This window comes from Eretmochelys imbricata, chromosome 15, assembly GCF_965152235.1.
Source record: "Eretmochelys imbricata isolate rEreImb1 chromosome 15, rEreImb1.hap1, whole genome shotgun sequence".
In the NCBI taxonomy this organism is placed as follows: domain Eukaryota; kingdom Metazoa; phylum Chordata; order Testudines; family Cheloniidae; genus Eretmochelys; species Eretmochelys imbricata.
The window spans coordinates 30653672-30675287 of NC_135586.1; the positions used below are offsets into that span (position 1 = coordinate 30653672).

A 21616-nucleotide genomic window follows, 5' to 3' on the forward strand; every position below is an offset into this window, starting at 1 on the left:
AACAGTGATACTTAAAAAGATCAGGAGCTAATCAGTTGAAATGAACTCCCAACATGACTCTGGCCGAAAGAACGAATGCGATCTGGGATGTATAAGCCAGGGAATCTCAAGTAGTAGAGAAGTTATTTTACTTCTATATTTGAATCTGGTATGGCTGCTGCTGGAATATTGTGTCCAGTTCTGGCGTCCACAATTCAAGATGGACGTTGATAAATCAGGCAGGGTTCAGAGAAGAGCCACAAGAATGATTAAAGAATTGGAAAACCTGCCTTACAGTGATAGATTCAAAGAGCTCAATCTATTAAGCTTAACAAAGAGATGGTTAAGGAGTCACTTGATCATAGTCTATAAGCGTCTGTAAGGGGAACAAATGTTTAATAATGAGCTCTTTAGTCTAGCAGAGAAAGACGTAACACAATCCAGTGGCTGGAAGTTGCACCTATACAAATTCAGACTGGAAATAAGGCGCAAATTTTTATACCAGTGAGAGTAATTAACCATTGGCACAATTTACTAAGAATTGTGGTAGATTCTCCATCACTGACCATTTTAAAATGAAGATTGGATTTTTTTTTTTAAAGATCTGCTCTAGAAATTATTTTGGGGGAGGTCTCTGGCCTGTGTTACACAGGAGGTCAGACTAGATTATCCCAGTGGTCCCTTCTGGCCTTGGAATCTATGAAACTATGAAATTTGGTGATTAGTTTGAACTTGAGCATGGGAGCAAGAATCTAAGAAAGAGGATTCTGTGTCCTACCTCAGAGCACTGGACTACCCCATCTGGTGTCCCATCTCCATATGTGACCTATCTCTGATGCTTCAGAAGAAAATGAAATAACCAAACCCTAAAATACGTATGGCTAATTGTGCATTGGGAGGATAGCTGGGGGAAATCTTTCTGACTTGGAAGGCAATGGGCTAAAGACCTGATGCATGATATCTGATTATCTTTGTCTTAAGGCAGAGCTTCAAGTGGTATGAGCATATTGCGGGCAGTGTATGCACTCCTGTTCCCCCCCCGGCCCATGAAAGAAGAGAATGAACAGGGGGATTCACAGGTTCCAAGGCCAGAGGGAACTGCCACAACTGCTCAGTCTGAGCCCACACACACAAAAGCTGTAGAAAATCTCCCAGGTGCTGGATTAAAACATAGGATTTTAGAAAGACATCTAATTTCACTTTACAGACTCCAAGCGATAGTGAGTCCACTGGTCAGTTGGACTGATGTTTAATTACCCTCACTGTTAGGAAATTGCATCTTATTTTGAGGTTGAATTTAACTTCCAGGCATTGTACCTTGTTATGTCTTGTCAGCAAGATTGAAAAGCCCTGCCACTACCAGATATCTTATCCATGTTTAAGTACTTATACACAGCGGTTGTTACGTCAATAAACTGAATAAATTGAGCTCACATAAGGATTGCTTTCCAGTCCCTGGATTTTGTCTGTGGTCCTCCTTTTAAATCTCCAGCATTTCCACATCCTTCTTGAACTGGACACAGTATTCTAGAAGTGTTCTTAGTAATGCTATGTACAGAGGCAAGATCACTTTGCTACATGCATTTGATATTGTCCTTTTGATACCGCCGAGGTTCACGTTAACCCTTTTGCCGTGGTATTGCACTGTGCTGTGGCAATGATCTGTGATGACCCTAAGTCCTTCTCTGAGTCACTGCTTTGCAAAATAAACTCTCATCTTTTAGGTATAACCTGCATTCTTGGTTCCAGGTGTATTATCTTGCAATTGGTTTTAGCAAAACACATTTATTTAGATAGTGACCATTTAACATAGGGTGACCAGACATCCCGTTTTAAAAGGGACAGTCTCATATTTAAGCTCTCCTGCAGGTGTCCCGACGTTTTCTTAAAAACAGGCAAATTGTCCCGTATTTTCTTTCTCCCCCACATCAGTACTGGCTGCTGGCTGCATCCCTGCTCGCCAGCTGCCCGCTCAACAGCGGTGAGTGGGGAGGGTCCAGTGGCCGATGATGGGGGTGGGTGTGCAAGGCTGGTGGCAGGGCAAAGCTGCAGCATGCAGGGCCGGCCACTCGCCCTGCTGGTCCATCAGCACAGCCCCTGCTGTGTGCTGGTTCTTAGCCAGCAGGACCCCATCCCCCAAGTCCCATTCCTGGCTGGCACTGGGCTGGGCTTTGCGAGTTGCGGTGGCTGGTGAGTGCAGGGAGGCGGCAGGCAGCAGCCAGTTATGTGTCGTCTCTGCTGCCCACCCCTCAACCCTTTACATGCTCCCCTTCCTACTGTCCTCTCCCTGCTTTGCCCCTTCACCCCCTCCCCGAAAGCGGGCCGTGTCCCACTCCTAGCACTGTGCAGAGAGCAAGCCCCTGGTCAGAGCGCTCAGCTCACCAACAGCCTGGCTGGCAGCTCCTTCCTTCCCCCTCTGGCTGGGCCAACACCCCGAGAAAGCCCAAGACTGTGGGGCGCTGGCCAGGAGGAGCCGAGCCCTGGATGTGCCAAAGCCCCGCACGACGCTGGCACGGGGCAGCTTCTTCACCCCACAGCTAAACTCTGGAGTGGCGGGGGAGGGAAGCGGGGGAAGCAAGTTCCAGCCTGTTTGCGTCCTGACCCTGCAGGCTCCACAGCAGCCCCGCCGGGCATGAGCTTAGCTCCCTCTTCACTCTCCAGCCCCCTGCCCTAGGTCCTGCCTCAGGGAGCTCGGGGCTGCTCCGTCCTCTAGGCACCCTCACCTGCTCAGCCACTGTGGTGGGGTTTGCTGAAGCCCCGGCAGTCAGGTTCCCTGGGTCTGGTGCACAGTGCATCCTAAGGGCTTAACCCCTTCCTGTCCGTGCTGCAGCTGGGGCACAGGAGGCCGCTGGGTTATGTCAGTGGCCTGCAGCAGCCTGAAGGGACAAGCTGCTTCCAGCCACAGGGGAGTGGCGGGGGGGAGGGAGGGAAGAGATGAGCTCTGCAAAGACACAGGATAAGTCATCCCTCCCCTCCCCCCTCCGCCGCCCATGGCTGGAAACAGCTCCCATCCCATCCCTCCCGCACAGCGCCAAAAGGTTGCTGTTGGCCACATTCTGGTGTGAACCCTGGCAGAAATCTGGGGAGGGGTACATGTGACCCTGTGTGCCCCCTGTGTTGCCTCGGGAAGACACAGTGCCAGGTACCAGGAGAGGCGGGTCCATCCCAGGGGCCCAGCCAGGCATGGAGGGCAGAGAGTGCTGGGCAGGGAGGGTTGGGTCAGTCGGTCCCCTTCCCCCCCCCCCGCCCGCCCAGGTGAGAGAGGGGTACAGGAGTGTGTGTCCCCTCTCCCCATGTGAACCCTAAAGCCTTAAAGATAAGAAGGTAAATTAAAAGAATCCAACTACGCAGTATTTCTTTTTAACGGGGGCTCAGTCAACTCGATGTTAATTTGAATGTTTGTCCGGCATTGTTCTGATTGGTTGCTGTTGGACTTGCTTGAATATGAGTAATTTTACCAGGTGTCCCGTAGTCAGCATAGGGAAATATGGTTGACCTAATTTAACAAGACGATTCAAATTACTCTAACACAAGGCATTTGCATAATAGCTGTTTTACTTGCCCTCTTTGATATAAATACTGGTGTCTATCCATACCAGTTAATGATATCTAAATAAACATTCTGCAGAATAAGGTGGTGATAGCTTATAACAGCCCTTTAAATCCCAAACACTCTACAGTGGTAAATGCAGTGTGTCCATTAATTGATGCTTTCAAGCACTCTGTTCCAGTCAAAGTGGTGGTGTTATGCTGTATTAAGGTGTACCCAACCTTGGCTTATCTTGAATTTTAGTACCATAGTATGGTTATAACTGAGGTGCCCAGCAGCAAAGTGGGTGAGTTATCAAAGTCAACTTTTCATTTTTAATACCATTTAAAGCCAGGACTCCATGGAGTGAAAATTGTAAGCTTGCTCACTCCCCTATTTGTGTTTAGGTATTGTCGTGGTCTCAGATCAGTCTGTCAGTTTTTGTGCAATATCTTAAATGCTAAACACAATGTAGAAATGACAGCTTTAACTCTGAGTCTTACTGCAGTTCTAACGTCACTTGTGTTCAGAATATGTTTTGCATCTGGGAGATGGTGCAATATAAATATTTTATGCTTGCTAAGGCTGGGTAGTTTTATGGTTGAGAAGGCCTGATGGGCTGACAAAATGATATGCCAACATCTAAATCTCTCCAGTAAGTTAAACTTTAATTAAGTATTTTGCAGCTGCCTTCTCTGTGAAATCAGTTTCCAACAACAAAGGTGTCTTCCTTTCAAATTCAAAAGCAAGACCATTTGAACATTTATTTCAAAGCTGGATTGTGGCTGTGGTTAACCCATGATAGAAAAGGAGGCCACCTTAAAAATGCTAATTTATTTGGGCATTGAATTGTAAAGCCTTGAATGCTGGGGTGTTTTTTCTCTGCAGCAAATGTTGAGATCACCCCTAAAGGAGAGCAGGAAATGCCTTGATAAGATCCTAGGCACTTGGCTGCCCTCCCTGCTCTCCTGTAGGGTGATTCCATCATTCATTGCAGGGGGAATGCTGAGGAATGTCCGAATGCCCGAACTCAGGACTCAGCACGTAAATGGAGGAGTTGATTTTTCAATTACTGGATTTGCATAGAAGACATAAAGCTACCTGTATATTCTGTTCATGATTTAGATCTTCTTAGTATGTAGTGGAGCTAGAGGGGAGGTATGTGATGGGGAGGGAATGGTGGAAACTTTTGCTGTTTATCTTTTAATAGAAACGTTCAGTACTATGGAGCCTGAGAGTTAAAAATACTCTAACCATACATATGTAATAAAGAAATGAGGTTTCCTAGTCTTGTGGTGGCAGTCTGCTTCACACTTAATAAAAAAGCTTGTGTATCTTAAATATGAACCTTCTCTGCTCTCAAGGGGAATGTGTTTCAGCTTTAAACCATTAGCTTGCCTCACATTGTTCACTGTTTTCTCTCAAACCACGCTCAACTAGCTGATTTGGGCCTTGGCCTGTTTACAGCCATCTTTGCATGTTTAATTCCATATTGTCTGTGTTCCTGATTGAGACCTGCTCTCTTGGGGCTTGTTCTGTCAATTTTTCTTGGTTGTGTTTTATTTTGAATGTACTTTGCATGCACTTCCAAATGTTCAGGCTGTATTTGTATAAACCCTAACTTTACACCTTACTTCGTGTTGAAAAAACATATTGAGCTAACTTGCTCTTCTCTGTTTGGGATTGAATGGCTTTATTTATTTCTTGGCCAGATCCCTGCCCTGCTATGCCTCTTTTAGACAGCTCCTTTGGCAGATAGGGAAAGAATGTCCAGGGGGAATTGTGTGGTGCAGGGGCAGACAATGCTGCTGGGAGCAGGAAGATTGGCCTGAGAGCTCTGCACTCCAGCAATCCTGAGCTGCAAAGTAGCCCTTTGATGGCTGTGGGCAAGGTGGTGTAAACCAAAGCAACCTCCAAAGCTGCTCCAGTGTACGCTGGAGACTGGCCTACGGAGTGGCCCAGGGGATGGGAAACACAAAGAGTAAAGGCCATCTGTGTGCATCCCCCACCCTGGTGCCTCTGTGCTGCACCTCCTTCTGTGCTTGGATACCCAGTGCTGCTGCAAGGAGCACTGAGTGTAAAAAGTGATTCCCGAGGAGAAAAAGATGCTTAAAACATAGCCATTGTGAGACTGAGGGGTGGAGAACTATGGAGTGCTTGTTAAATGGCATCAGATTTTATTGGGTTGTATGTAAATGTTGTATTTGTTCATGGAACGGGATGAAGAATGGTGCTAGAAGGCTTACCCAGTTTCCTCCTCATAGTTAGAAGGTCTCTGTCTGAGGGGTGGGGTTTTTAAATGTGACTCCTAACCTAGCCTTAAGGTGTTATGGGACATGTAGTTCAGTAACTTGCTGGGTGTTTTGTTGCAGGCTTGTTTACTTTTTATGGTTGAGTACGTTTTTAAGACTTGAGGGTTTAAGAACAGTTGTTGTACAAAAGCATGGTGATGAGCTACCTGAGTAGTTGCATTGTATATCAATCATTTAACTGTAGAAAGCAGTTATAGTTATTTGGGGTGCGGAATTATGGCCAGGGCAGGGGCTGTATTCCATGGCACAATGGCACCAAATTCTGCTGCAAGAAACCTAAATTCCTCAGCAGTTAACTTAGTCTCACCCAGTGACATATCATATCTTTCATTCCCAGGACTGACCTCAAATATATACTGGCACCTATGAGAGACAGTTTAAAATACTCATTCGTGTTCAAACAATGATGATTTTTGAAAATGGGGTTTCCAGTATGTTCTCCAGGCAGCCTGGGCCATGGCTACCACAATGTTGTCTAGGTGGTCCAGCTTGGAACTTCTTGGACAGCTCATCTCCCCGGACCTCAACTGCAGTGCTAATTCTCCAGGCAGACCAGCTTGACAGCTTACACTTCCGGCTCCCCCCACATCCTGTCTGCTGCAGCCGCCTGGCTTAAAGAAACTGTGCAGGAAGCATGCACGGTAATCTGATGCCCCCCTCCTGGTTGGGAAAGCTGGAGAGCAAGAGGCTGCTGCTTCAGGTTGGTCCTGGCAAAAGGCAGACAGAAAATAAAATGTTGGATGCCTGGCAGCAGCAACATGGTGGATTCTGAGTCCGTAATGCTGGCATGTTTGGTATCTCAAGGAAAAGGTCGTTTTTGTGGCCAGTGAATAACAACACAAGAGTGGCCACACTGGGCTAGACGGACCATTGGTAGCCTGTCTTCCAACAGTGACCAGTGCCAGATGCTTCAGAGGGAATGAACAGAACAGGTAGTCATCAAGTGATCCATCCCGTCACCTATTCCCAGCTTCTGACAAACAGAGGCTAGGGACACTGCAGAGCATGGTTTTGCATCCCTGCCCATGGAGTCCGTAGGTATGTCTACGCTGCAATATAACACGCACAGCTTGCCCATGTCAGCTGACTAAGGCTTGTGGAGCTTGGGTTGCGGGGCTATGAAAATTACAGTGTCGATGTTCTGGCTTGGACCTGCAATTTTATAGCCAGCCCCTCCACGCCCCCAGCCCAAGTCAGCAGACATAGGCCAGCTGCGGGTGTTTCATTGCAGTCTAGACATACCCCATGGGGCCCTGATTCAGATGAACAAGACAGCTCTGTAAGAGCCATTGTTTTAGTCCTTTTCAGGAGTGTCTCGGGGATATCCCTGCATTGATTTATGTTCTGTTGCTGGTTTTAAGGTTATCTCCCCAAATTTAAGGACTAGGAACATAATTTTTTTTAATGACAGTGAAGATTCTGAAGCACAATTCTGAGGCAAGAGGGGAATTCCAAGGCAAAATCAGTAATTGTGAAATCGCAGATTGTTTATGGGTACCTTTCACTGAGAGAGAAACTAGAGATCCTCTCCCAGTGGAGCTAGGCACTGCTGGAGCCAGCACAAGAGTCTCATTTGTAATGCAGTTTAGCAGATAGTTCAGTAAAGTGGGTAGTGACGGTTCAATTATTCAGATTTTCTCTTTTTAAATAAAGAGAAATTTTTGTATAAACCTTCTCAAGTTCTTCAGTGAGCTATCCCAATCTTTCTTTGCAGTAATTCTTTAAAAATGATCATAGTCTTCAGAGAGGCAAATTCAGTCTCTTCTATGAGAGAGAGACATATTAGTTACATAATGGAATTGTAATAATCTGATTTTATAGCAGGTGACATTTTAGCCATTTCCTTGGACTACTGGAAAGTTTTAGAAAAGAAACTGAATGTAATCCAATATCAGTAAGCTACAATGGGCATGAATTTGCCTTTTATATCCTGTAACTGAAAACTTTAAGTGGAAATTATTTTGCATCATATGTGGCTATTTATTTGCAGTGTGTAGATACAGAGAGTTGACTCTGACTCTTTAATATATTACAAAGGTATTCAAGTTAAAACAGGATGTCCCCTGTATTATACTTCCAGACTCTGGTATTGCACAATCTCTCGCACTGAGTAAAGCAGCATATTCTTTACAGCAATTTAGGGCTGCCTTGCTAGGACCGTTTACATGAACAATGAAAATAAAATATTGTATTGTTTACATTTGTATGGTACCTGTTGTGTTTGTTTGGGTGCACTTTGTGTGACAATGTTTGGTTTACTTTTTAGAAGATCAGACAATCTTTGTGAAAGGCATATACAGTATTGAGCACTGATATGGTATTTTAATAATTGTGTGATATACAGAATATGCAAGCATAACAGGTTTTTAGCCCAAAGAAGTTGCAATCTATTCTAAATGATACTGTAGACCAGATGCACTGGGGACTTCAAGGGGCTGGACTGAGGGGGTGGCTTATATTTTAATTTCTGATTTGGCTCCTTTACTTAATGTGGTGTTGGGGTAGAAAAAAATCTACTCTGCATAATATATTCTTATGCTCCGGTTATCTTTGTCATTTACGTATCGATTAGCTGTGTCACAGTACACCTCTACCCCAATATAACGTGACCCGATATAACACGAATTCGGATATAACACGGTAAAGCAGCACTCTGTGGGGGGGCTGCGTGCTCCAGCCTAAGCTTTGATCAAAGCAAGTTCGATATAACGCGGTTTCACCTATAATGCGGTAAGATTTTTTTGGCTCCCAAGGACAGCGTTATATTGGGGTAGAGATGTGTTTAGAATGTAATGATGTTGTAATTGTGCAGGAACTCCAAAAGGGAATCTGTTCAAAAGTTTGTGATGAGGAAGCCACTAATTAGTTTAAATCAAATGAAAGCAACTGTGTTTTCTAATACTGTTGACACAAAACATTTTCACTTTTCAAGGCTGCCCACACCTACATCACTTTCAGTCCAAAGGCGTGGTCTGGGAGAACTTTTCCAGAGACTTACAAATCAGAAAATAGTTTTAAATGTAAAAAGAAAAGGAGTACTTGTGACACCTTAAATTCCACCAAAGGTGCTATGTCCCAAAATTCTCTTAGCACATTTCTGCATTCTTTCACACTCCGAATGAATCTAGAAGGCTTAAAGTTGCAGATACCAACCATCTTTCCCAATAAAGAATACTAGACAAGGTTCCCTCTGGAGCTCATTAGCACCACTTCTTAATTGGCTGGGAGCAGGGCCACTGTTGAGGGAAGCAAGAGACATTTCTTCTGCTTCTCTGCTGGAAACGCTACCTGTGCAGTGCTACCAGGCCCTGCCAATCTGGAAATTAACACATTTGCTGTTGCTTGATTTTTTTTCTCTTTTTACTCTCTCTATCTACACACTGCAAATAAATAGCCACATATGATGCAAAATAATTTCCACTTAAAGATTTCAGTTACAGGATATAAAAGGCAAATTCATGCCCATTGTAGCTTACTGATATTGGATTACATTCAGTTTCTTTTCTAAAACTGTTTTTCCCAGCTGTACATTCTTGAATGTTTTCCTTTCAAGATTGTTATCATTGTCAATCACACAAAGCTGCTCTTCAAAAATGTGCACATATCTATATTTAACACACATGAGCACACAGTTTGATTTTTGTTTCTTAAAATAGCTTAGCTAGAAACTTCTCAAAAGCAGGTATTTAATTATGAAGGACGCTTAGCAGAAATGAGTCTGAGCCATGAGTGCTTCATTTAAAAAAATAAAAATAGAACCACATCAGCTTTGCCATGCCATAAAACTGCTTTAATTCCACTTCTCTCCTCCCCCCATCAAATGCTGCTCCAACCCTGCGTCCCACAATGGTTATTATGCAAGATAACTGACCAGTATAATGACAGGTTTCAGAGTAACAGCCGTGTTAGTCTGTATTCGCAAAAAGAAAAGGAGTACTTGTGGCACCTTAGAGACTAACCAATTTATCTGAGCATGAGCTTTCGTGAGCTACAGCTCACTTCATCGGATGCAAGTGAGCTGTAGCTCACGAAAGCTCATGCTCAAATAAATTGGTTAGTCTCTAAGGTGCCACAAGTACTCCTTTTCTTTTTGACCAGTATAAGTCTTTGTCTGGATGTAGAGTGATTCCTTTGATAACTAAGTTTGGGGTGGGAGTGGGGGGAGGTTTTCCAGGACTGAATGACTGCTGCTAATGATCACCTACAGGTCTTCAAAACCTTGGTATTTGTTTTATTAAAGTGTCTTTTTTAAAAAGATCTGCCTTTAAAGACCTTCCTATTCCAATTCTAGGTTCTGATGCCATCTGCTGCTCAACATGAGTAACTTCATATCATTTGTTTTAAAAAATAATTGCTCTTCGGGGTGTAGCAAGGTGTGTGACTCACTGAAATGGCTCCAGAATAAAGAGGAGAGATTTTTCTTTATTAGAATGATTGGAGAGGAAAAATGCTTCTAATGTTAAACTGGAGTGAAAACCATTTGAAAACCCAGTGGCAGCAAAGTAAATCGAAACTCTGTAACTAGCATGGTATTCCACAGCATGTGATGGTAGCACATTGCCACAGTGAATCATAGAATCAGAGGACTGGAAGGGACCTCAAGAGGTCATCTACTCTAGTCCCCTGCACTCATGGTAGGACTAAGTATTATCTAGACCAGGGGAGGGCAAACTGCAGCCCGCAGATCCTGCCCATCCTGGCTTTCAATCTGGCCTGCAGCATTGCCAGCCCCGTGGCGCAGTGGGGCTAGAGTGGGCTCCCTGTCTGCCCTGGCCCTGCGCCACACCTGGAAGCAGCCAGCACCACGTCCCTGCGGCCCCAGGGATGGGGGCAGAGGGCTCCGTGTGCTGCCCTGATCTACAGGCATCGCCCCCTCCAGCTCCCATTGGCCAGGAATGGGGAACTGCAGCCAACGGGAGCTTTGGGTGTGGACTCCACAGATGAGGGCAGCATGCAGCGGAGCCAACTACCCCACCCCACCCCCAGGAGCGACTTCCAGACATGCTGGCCACTTCCAGGAGTGGCACGGGGCCTGGGCATTAGCCCCCGCTGTGTGCTGCTGCCACCCTAGAGCCGCTTGAGGTAAGTAGTGCCAGGCCGGAGCTCTCACCCGCACCCCAGCCTCCTGCCCTGAGCCCCCTGCCGCACCCCTTCTGCACCAGAGCTGCCCACCCTGAGCCCCCTTCTGCACCCCAATCCCTTGCCCTGAGCCCCTTCCTGCACACTGCACGCCCTCCCACACCCCGTACTCCCTCCTCCACCCCAACCCCCTTCCCCAGCCCTACATTCATGGCCCTGCACACAATTTCTCCACCCAGATGTGGCCCTCTGGCCAAAAAGTTTGCCCACCCTTGATCTAGACCATCCCTGACAGGTGTTTGTTTAACCTGCTCTTAAAAATCTCCAGTGATGGAGATTCCACAACCTCCCTTGACAATTTATTCCAGTGCTTAACCACTCTGACAGTTAGGAAGTTTTTCCTAATGTCCAACCTAAACTGCCCTTGCTGCAATTTAAGCCCAATGCTTCTTGTCCTATCTTCAGAGGTTAAGGAGAACAATTTTTCTTCCTCTTCCTTGTTACAATCTTTTATGTACTTGAAAGCTGTTATCATGTCCCCTCTGTCTTCTCTTCCCCAAATTAAACAAACCCAGTTTTTTCAATCTTTCCTCATAGGTCACATTCTCTAGACCTTTAATAATTTTTGTTGCACTTCTCTGGACTTCCTCCAATTTGTCCACATCTTTCCTGAAGTGTGACGCCCAGAACTGGACACAATACTCCAACTGAGGCCTAATCACTGCAGAGTAGAGCAGAAGAATTACTTCTTGTGTCTTGTTTACAACACTCCTGCTAATACATCCCAGAATTATGTTTGCTTTTTTTGCAACAGTGTTACACTGTTGATTCATATTTAGCTTGTGGTCCACTATGACCCCCAGATCCCTTTCTGCAGTACTCCTTGATGTCTGTGGCCCTTCCTCTCTGGCACAGACCTTACATTAGTGATCCACACCTTTTTAATCTTGAGGCTAGTTGTTTGTGTGCTGTATTTAGGGGCTAATCTTTAAAAGAACCCAGAATCTTGAGCTAGCGCAGAATATGTCAGCTCATATCTTGAGTGGGGCGCACTGTGATAAGTATATTTAACACTGGCATGCTGTGCCCTGCCCTGCTTATCTGCTACTCCCAGGTGTAGTTCAGATTGTTTCTTACGACTGCTAAATTCCACAATAGTTTAGGATTTATTTAATCTAGTGATCCCCTCTGTTTCACCACAAGAACTATGGTTCATCAGGCCAATTTTGGTTTCATTTTCTTGAGTGTTTAAACTCTTGATGTGTGCCAATCGAGGGATCAACCCTTCAGTATTTCTCTGACTAGATCGAACCTTAAGTAACAAATATAATTGCAGATAGGAAAGACAAAATATAAATCATCATGCTGTTTAAGCTTAATGCCTCCCAATCACAGGATAGCATCTTCCCACCTGCGCTGACATGGGAGTGTCATGGAAGTGCTGACCTTTGGTCAGGCCAGTGACTTAAGCAGCTTGGGCCTTGGGGGAAATAGAGGGTAGGTGGGAGGGGGCAGTGGGGTGAGAAGAGGGGGTGGGGGGAATTTGGGATGTGCAGGGCTGCGGCGGCCAGAGAAAGAGGTGACTTTCCCCAGCTCCAGGGCCGTGGCTGCTGGGGAGAGACGGTCCTCCTTCCCAGCCCCAGCTCTGTGGCTGCTGTGGCGGGGGAGAGACCCCCCCCTTCTTCCCAGCTTGAGGGCTGCTGCAGCGAGGAAGAGAGGGCACATCCATTGCAATAGCGCTTTTATCCAAAACATTTTACAGTAGTTAGTTAATGGTACAAACAACATTTGGAACGATGATTAAGTGGTCTGCTGAGACCCTCAGCAATTTTCAAGTGGTCTGCAGAAAAAAAAAGTTTGAGAACCACTGATTTAGAGGATAGATCTACACAGCACCAAAAAAAAAAAAAAAAAAAGGTGTTCTTAACTGGGAGTAGCCTACCTCCATTAGCTGGCTCAGGTTAAAATAGCAGACAAGACATGGCAACTTGCCTTGTAACTCTGATTAGCAGCTCAAGTGTAACAGGGCAGCCTGGGATTGAACCCAAGTTAAAGTTGTTGGGTCTTTACTGCTATTTTAAGTTAACGCACATTTTTGTGCATAGACCAGTGATTCTCAACCTTTCTAGACTAGTATACCCCTTTCAGGAGTCAGATTGTCGTTGCATACCCCAAGTTTCACCTCACTTAAAAGCTACTTGCTTACAAAATCAGACATACAAATATAAAAGTGTCACAGCACCCTATCACTGAAAAATTGCTTACTTTCTTAGTTTGTACTGACTTTGCTCATGCTTTTTATGTAGGCTGTTGAAAAACTAAGCAAACATGTAGATGAGTTGATGTGCCCCCTGGAACACCTCTGGGTACTCCTGGTGTAAGTGAATCCTAAGTGAAGCCATTGGTAGTGAAAAAGTTATTACAGTGAAAATGATTCACCCCTCTCTGCTGGCCTGTAGTGTCTCCAAATGATACATTTCTTGCCTCTAGATGTGGTTTCAGCTTTCACTCTGAATGATGAAGGGCCACATCCTGTCTGTCATCTGTGGCAGTGCAAAGACCTGGACTGGTGCTGCTCCTTTGCAGAAAGCATGGCTGGATTTGGAGGTCCACAACTACTGTTTACTGTGAAGCTTTGCAAATTTTGATTACAGTGCAGCACTCCAGGGAGTTGTGGGGCTGAGGTGGGATCAGGGCCGATGGATCTGTGGTTTATGGATCCGTCTGCCATTCTCCTCCTCCGCCATGGGGACTGGTACAAATTTGCAGTTGCAGTTGTGGCCACAGTAGTTGCCCTGGGGCTTATGGAAGAGGCCTCCTCACTTCAGCCTCAATCCATTATCCCTATGACTCAAGCCGCACACTAGTTCTAGGACTATATAGTCTGTCCCTCTCATGGATGGCTGCATACATGTTCCTGAACACGCGATACAGCATGATTGCATTCTGAGTATGCATGGTATAAAATATACTTGCACATATGTTCACTCATGTATCCTTCTGCCTCAGAGTTCATTCTCTTGTGTTGCAGCTTTGTGCCTGAGTCTCCTTCCTCAGAAAGCAATGTTGTTTCAACAAGGAAGCAGCCACCAAATAGCCGGCTGTCTTCTCTCTCTTCTCAAACGGAACCTGCCTCCATGATCGATCAGCACCATTCCTTAAAAGACCAAAGGAGCACAAGTTTGGACCGTTCCAGCACTGATATGGATTCAACTGATGGTATTGAGGGACCCCTTCCAGCAGATACCTACCCTGAGGAGAAAACCATTGACTTCTCCTTCATTGATGTAAGTCTCCATAAAGGGAAAGAGTTGTTCATTTTTAAGTACGTTACCTATATTGTTAGCAAAATGCTATGCCATGTCTTCTCCCAACTTTATGTTCAACCTTGTGCTATGCTTCTTTATCCATTAAGGCTTCTTTATTGACTTCTTGTGTGAAAAGTTCAAGATAAATTGCAATGAAAGTTCTTGTGACTGCCCTTCCTATTAAGTCTGTGTGAATTCTATTAGGAGTCCAAAGGGACAATGGTTTGCACTTCAGTTGGTCATTTTTCAGTCTGCTCCTAGGAGACGTGCTGTGTAAAAGAGTTTAATGGCTCTAGGAAATGGAAGCCATACATTTCTGAGACAACATAGTTAAGTGATACAAATTGCTAGTGCTCACCATGCTGTGAGAAATGCAGATTAAGCTACAGATATTGGATTTGAATACTATTTTTCTAATTGACAATGGGACCATCTTTCTGCAGTCTTTTAAAAATCATATTCCTAAAATGATTTTAGTTTAAAGAGGATCTTTTGAGAAATTGAGAATCCTGAATTACACAGGAATGTTGGTAATATAGTGCCTAGTCATGCAGACTGTACTCTGCTTTAGTGCTATACGAGAGCATACCTAGAGATAATGTGGATTTCTCCTTTCAGGTACAGTCTCTGTGAATTAAGAATTTATCTTGAATAAGAGTTACTCATCTTTTATTATATGTTAGCTAGTGGCAGATACTGTAGAAAGCTTCCTATGAATTGTTACGTTCTCTCCACACAGACACACACACACCTTGTTTTGTAGTACAGCTCTGGGGAAGGTGGAATGTAGAGTGTTGGCAGAAGCCGCTACAATGCATCTATTTACGTATTAGTGTGGCTGTCCTAAATAGCAGTAGTATAGCTCAACGGCAGGCTGCACTGAAGACTGTCTGAAGGAGGTTAACACTTTCTCTTCCCGTAACTAAAGATAATTGTCCACATCCTGGGCAGTGCAGCACAGCGGTTTCACACCTTACTGCCAGGGGATTCTGGGTGTAGGGTACCTTGCAGTGGGCTCTGCTATAGGACCATAGATCCCATCCTCCCAGCAGCTGCAAGTGCCATTTCAAAACAGTGATGACTTCAAGCAGAACTGTTGAAGTCTAGAAGGCCCCTGTGCTGTTTGTGTGAATGGCTAGTTTCTGAACTGAGAACTTTTAAAATATTTATTTTAAAATAGAAGTTTTCACAGGGGAGGATGGAGGGCCCAGGGCCTCTGGGAAAAGACTCAGTCATAATCAGCAATGAATTATATCACTAAATACAACTGCAGCGGCCTTTGATCTACTGTAATCCATTCAGTTTTCCTTTGTGTATGGAGATGGCATTGTTTTAAATAACTGATTATCTCCTTTTTACCAAAGGCCATGGTATTTAACTTCCAGTCTTTTTGTTGCTGGCAAACAGCTTGACATTTCTGAGGATGGGGACCAATCAGAGCTGGGAAAATATAGCAGAGGGAGAGAGAGAGTTGCATAATCACTTTACGGTTTTGCAAATCCCTGCCTTCTGATTGGCTGATGGCCATTGTTACCTAGTAAGAGCACACAGATTATCATAGTTTGGTTATTGAAAAACAACTCTGCAGTTTCTATACAGATCAGACATCCAGAACCAAGCAGAGTTCAGGGAACTGTCCAAATGGGAAACCACTGTAGTTCCATATCGGTTATTGTACAGCATCTTAGCACTCTGAGTAAATTCGATTTTAATTGGAGTTTAAAATAACAGTGATAATAATTAAAACAAAAGTAGTCCTAATTAAGCTGAAATATGGTTATGCTTAAAAATAAGACCTGAAGTAGTTATGGAATGAACTGCTCTATTTTCAGACTAATTGAAATTGCCACATTTGAGGGTAACCTTTTTCTCTTTAAAAGCAAACTTCTATACTGGATTCCAGTGTCCTGAAAACCCGTGTGCAGCTCAGCAAAAGGATTCGCCACCGGCCACCTAGCTCCCATTCGCTCAGGAGAAGCAGACAGATAGAATCTGAAAACAAACTCTCTGCGATGCAGGAGACAGACAGCACTTGGATGTTTAAAGACTCCACAGGTATCCCTCTCAGTCCTGTGAAATAATTAGTCATGGTGCTGCGGGGTTGGAGATATATTATGTCCTCCATAGAATCTTCTCTCTCCTTTGAGCTAATGTCCCTGTGGGTACTCCGCTTTAGTTGTGTGTGCACCTTCAGAGATTTTTGTCAGCAGTGTGTGCAGGTCCACGTGTCTTTGTGCTTCAGCCTGAGGATATACAGTGCGGGGTGGACTCCAGTTCCTTCTCAACCACCTGTGACTAGAGATGTTCACTAACTTAGCATACCTACCTTGTTTTTTTCCTTGTTGTTCCTATTATTTTATTAATGTTAGTCCCTTATTTTAGTTTGTTGTTTTACATTTTCTTTCCCCACCAAAAGTTCTGTGGTTTAGCGGGTCCCCCCTTTTGTTCCATGGTCAGGGCCTCTTGCCCTTGGCCCCTGTTCATTTGCTGCCTTTCTTCCTTGGGTGTGCCTAAAATCCTGGGCTTCAAACCCTGACAGACCTGACACAGGTCCTTTCCCCTCAACAATGGGCATTCCAGCTGTCGTGGAGAGTCTCAAATCCTGTCAAAGTGCAAGTCTGCTTTAGCTTCAAGAGCAGATCCAGGAACCTGAGAGAGGCTGAAGTTGCTCCTTATTGAGCATTCACTTTGAGACCCACCACCACTTCAGAGTCCAAATCTTCCCCTGCACCTTTCCACCCTCTCACCCATACACTGGGGTCAGCCTCTGAGGCCTTCCAGTGATTTCTTCAGCTTCAGTGAGCAGAGATGAAGGGACACATTTGAAGACTTCAAAATCTACTAAAGAGAAAATACCTTGATCCCCGGATGGGAGAAATTGGCCCAGAGACCAGGAAATAGGGAGACCTTGCCTCACAGTATGGGTAGTGCCGAGGCTTATGGTTCCTCTGGTACCAAGAGGTGGGTACCTGCAAAAAAGGCTTCTAGCTCTCTGTGTACCAAGAAGTCTCTCAGCGAACAAGTGGTAGCCTCATTGGAGCCCTCCAAGCAGAGGGAGGGACTCTTTGAAGAAAGCATCTTTGACCTCTTCCTTGAGCCATGGCCATAAAGGGCATAGGACCATACCATCCATACCCTCTCCAGTGCCACTCGGCGGATCTCAGCCTGGGGATCCGTGTCTAAGAGCTCTGATACTGGTTGGATTTCTTTCTCAGAGGCTCTCCAAGTGTCAGTAGAGCCCAAATTCCCTCTCCTGAGTACCACCAAGAAGGATTTTTGCCAGTACTGATGCACCCTCTGGTACTGGCATACCCTCCAGTACTGCTTAGCTCCTCCGCTGAATACAAGGGATGACACTTCTTCAGACTCAGACATTTCCCTACAGGATTCTACCACCTTTCCTGTGCTGTATCCTAAGGATGAGACCACAGGAACCAGATGACGTCTGACCCGTCAGCCTTGGCAATAGCAACCTGGAGGTCCCTCTCCCTTTCCTTATGCCCTGCCACTTTGGGCTTTCTGGAACCCTTGGATCCTGTCTGGTGGTTAGTTCTATAGAGTGTCACGACTGGTACCCCAGAACCCTCTTCCCAAGGAAGATCCTTTAGAATAACAAGAGCTAAGGGCAGAGGAGAAGACACTACCATCTAATAAATCCTCTTCCTTACGAGTCAAGGCAATTATGTTCCCTCCCCCATCCTACGCGGGTGACTTCAAAGACTTCCAAGAATGGAGGAAAAGGGTGGCGGAGGCTTTAACAATCCCTTGGAGGAGATACAAGAACCGCAGCACTCCTGGTGCATGTTGTACATACCTCTCCTCAAGGTGAGGTAGCCTTGCCTATTAATGATGCCCTATAGCCTCCAGCCCGTACACTATGGCAAACAATAGCTACTGCCTTGCCTCCATGCAAGCAGGCTGACAAGAAGCACTATGTACCAGCTAAAGGGTCAGAGTGCCTTTTCTCCCATCTCATCCCAAACTCTCTGGTAATCAATGCCATTAATGAGAGAAGCAGGCAACGTTGGTCTAGATCAGAGGAGGGCAAACTATGTCCTGTCAAGGCTTTCAATCCGGCCCATGGGATTGCCAGCCCCATGGTGCACGGGGCTAAGGCAGACTCCCTGCCTGCCCTGGCCCTGCACCACGTCCCTGTGGCCCCTGGGGGAGGGAGGAGCAGATGGCTCCACGTGCTGTCCTTGCCTGAAGGCACCGCCCCCTGCAGCTCCCATTGGCCGGGAATGGGGAACTGCGGCCAATGGGAGCTTCGGGGGTGGTACCCGCAGGTGAGGGCAACGCGCGGCGGAGCTGCCTGCCCCACCCCCAGGAGCCACTGCCGGACATGCTGGCCATCCTAGAGCTGCTTGGGGTAAGCGGCACTGGGCTGGAGCCCGCACGCCAAACCCCTCCTGCACCCCACACTCCAACCCTGTGCCCTGAGCTCCCTGCCACACCCCGCAGCCCTCCTGCGCTCCAACCCCTTGCCCTGAGCCCCCTCCTGCATACCGCAGACCCTTCTGCACCCTACATTCCCTCCTACACCCCAGCCCCCTGCTGCACCCCTCCTACAGCTCAACCCCTTGCCTTGAGCCCCTTCCTGCATACTGCACACACTCCCTACCACATCCCAACCCCATGCCCAAGCCCTACATTCATGGCCCTGCATACAATTTCCCCACCCAGATGTGGCCCTCGGGCCAAAAACTTTACCCTCTCTGGTCTAGATCAACACCTTACAACAATACACCTTACAACAACCTTAAGCTCCTGCACCTTTTTGGCCACAAAAGCTACTCTTTGGTTGCCCTGGGTAGCCAGCTATCATGCCTTGATGGCAAAGTACAACGGTATGAACTATAGCAAATGTTCTCACTTTTGCCACAAGAGCAGAAGGACCAGTTTCAAGCCCTCATCACCAAAGGCGATTGTCAAAGCGTGTTTACGGTCTTCTCTCAATCAGCTGACACAGCCTCTGGTTCTATGGTAACCATCATAGTTATGCATCAACCTTATAGCTGCAGTCCTCTGGACTCCCCAGGGAAGTACAGAATACAGTGGAGGATCTTAAGGCTCAATGGATGGGAGAAAAGAGTGTACGATCAAACTAGCCCCTTCTGCTGGTTTCTGTTTCAGGGACATGAAGAGCAAGTTATCCCAGCTATTGCATGGTTGAGTGTGCCGACTGCTCTGTTCTCATGTTGCTAGTAACTAGCTGCACTTGCGTGTGTGATTAGTGATCTGACTCAATACAAAATGCAGTGTTCATTTTAAGACATTGAATCAGAAATGTTAATATTACAAAGCCACAGCTGTTTTTGGTTCAAGCTGTGACCTCTGATGATCATTGTGCAAAGCCAAAATGTAGTAATTTCCAAGTAAGAGGCCAGTGAATGTGAGTGAACTGAGCTATTGTAAACTTAACTGTAACATACACACATGTGCTTTGATGCTTTAATGTATAAATGGAGCAATTCAGAAGCAATAGCTGAATTAATTTAAGTATGCAATTCTGCCCTTTTACAGCCCTAATAAACAGAGTCTCTCTACCATTAGGTATTTACAATGTGCCCAGCGCCATGGTATGAGTGCTTAATCATGTCAAATAACTTCCACTGAGTCTTCATGATTCTACTATGTTACATTGTTACATAGGAAGAGGGTTATGAGGTCAAGGCATAGACAGGAAGTTTGCTGACCAACTTGCTTTGTTTCTATTTAAATGCGTCTGGGGTGAAATAACATCTGGTCATTGTAATTTTTGTTAGAAGAGAAATCTACAAAACAGGAAGAGTCTGATGAGGAAGAAAAAATACACCGAACTGAGAGATCCTCAGCTGTTCAACCTCAGAGGCTTCCTGTTTTTCCAGGCATGGACCACTCTGTTCTCAAGGTGAAGATAGACAGATCATACTAGATTAGGTCAGGGGTCCATCTAGTCCAGTATCCCATGATTGACAGCGGCTACCATCAGATGCTCTCCAGCAGAAGGTGCAAGAATCCCCGAAAGGGCAATTTATATATTAACCCAGCGGTTCTCAAACTGTGGGTCGGGACCCCAAGTGGGTCACGATCCCATTTTAATGGGGTCACCAGAGCTGGTTTAGACTTGCTGGAGCCAAAGCCTGAGCCCCACCTCTCGGGGCCGAAGCCTGAGGACTTCAGCCCTGGGCGCCAGGACTCAGGTTACAGGCCCTCTGCCTGGGGTGAAGCCCTTGAGCTTTGGCTTTGGTCCCCACACCGGGGGCAGTGGGGCTTGGGTGGGCTCAGGCTTTGGTCCCCGCTCCTGGGGTTGTACAGTAATTTTTGTTGTCAGAAGGACATTGTGGTGCAATGAAGTTTGAGAACCCCAAACAGTTCAGAGGAGAAAACTTGATGATCTGTTAGATGGCCTAAGAAACTTATAGCAATGTTGTAAATAGCTTTTTCACTCATTTTTTTTTTCACCTGTATTATTGATAGAAATATTGGCAGTGGTTTAGAAGGAAATTTAACTTCATAATACTTTGTGTATGTTTTCACAACAGCTTAGATTTATGGTAAATTCCATTATAAATGTATGCAGTTTATGGATTTCAGGCTTGTGCTTTCTGCTGCTTCATACGCCAGTGAAATGATTTGAGTGATCAGATTGTCCTCCAAGGAAATCTAAAAGCAGTTTTTTTTAAAAATAAACCTTTCTTCTAGGCTCAGCTTCGGAAAAGACAAGAGCCCGAGAGTCCCAGTGAAATAAATTCTGCACAGCTATTTAAATCCCAGTTCCAGCAAGGAGCTCCTGGTGGCAGGGTACTGCCCTCTAGTGCTGAGAAGGAGAACAGGTGAGAGAGCTGTTTAAATCCCAGCAAGCGGTAAATTCAGAAATAGCTGGTCATTTCATTGCTAGGATCCTAGAAGGATATGGCTTATTTTGTTTTTTGTTTCTGTAATGAGGTATTGTCATTGTAGGATAAAGTTTATTTTGCTGTGTCCTTAGATCAGAAGAAATGTCTCCTCAATGGCTGAAAGAGCTGAAATCGAAGAAGAGGCAGAGCCAGCACGAGAATCAGGTTTGAGAAGGTACAGTACAGCAAAATTAGAGGTGTTACTCTGTAGAATTTGCATCTGACTGCTTTGCTGTGAAGTCTCCTGTCTTTTCAGCCAAAAGAGATTCTTAGATGATGGAAAAGTAACATGCAGTTACCTTTAGCCCTTGCAGTCTGGCAGAAACAATGTTTGTTCAAGTATTCTCACCCTATTTCCACAGGGTCTGGGTAAGCTCTTGCTGTGACTGGTACAGCCATGTGGCTGGACATGCAGCAGACATCTTTGCAATGCTCAAGCCCCTTAAAGCTGATGCTAATGATCCTAAGCTTTGAGTGGAAAATCTGTTCTGAACCTGCCTGTACACTGACTATGCAAGCAAAGAGTATACA

The 21616-nt window shown here is 45.5% G+C and overlaps 1 protein-coding gene across 3 annotated transcripts in view; it reads left to right on the top strand.

Moving 5' to 3' along the window:
* The window catches only part of KIAA1671 (KIAA1671 ortholog), a 119116-nt gene that overhangs the window by 89653 nt on the left and 7847 nt on the right, over positions 1 to 21616 (top strand). For all 3 annotated transcript variants that reach the window (XM_077835439.1, XM_077835440.1, XM_077835442.1), the window contains 5 exons: positions 13931 to 14186; positions 16088 to 16262; positions 19973 to 20097; positions 20892 to 21022; positions 21178 to 21260. In XM_077835439.1, the coding sequence (XP_077691565.1) occupies positions 13931 to 14186; positions 16088 to 16262; positions 19973 to 20097; positions 20892 to 21022; positions 21178 to 21256 (766 nt within the window). In that variant the 3' untranslated portion in view covers positions 21257 to 21260. The remainder of the gene's footprint in view (positions 1 to 13930; positions 14187 to 16087; positions 16263 to 19972; positions 20098 to 20891; positions 21023 to 21177; positions 21261 to 21616) is intronic.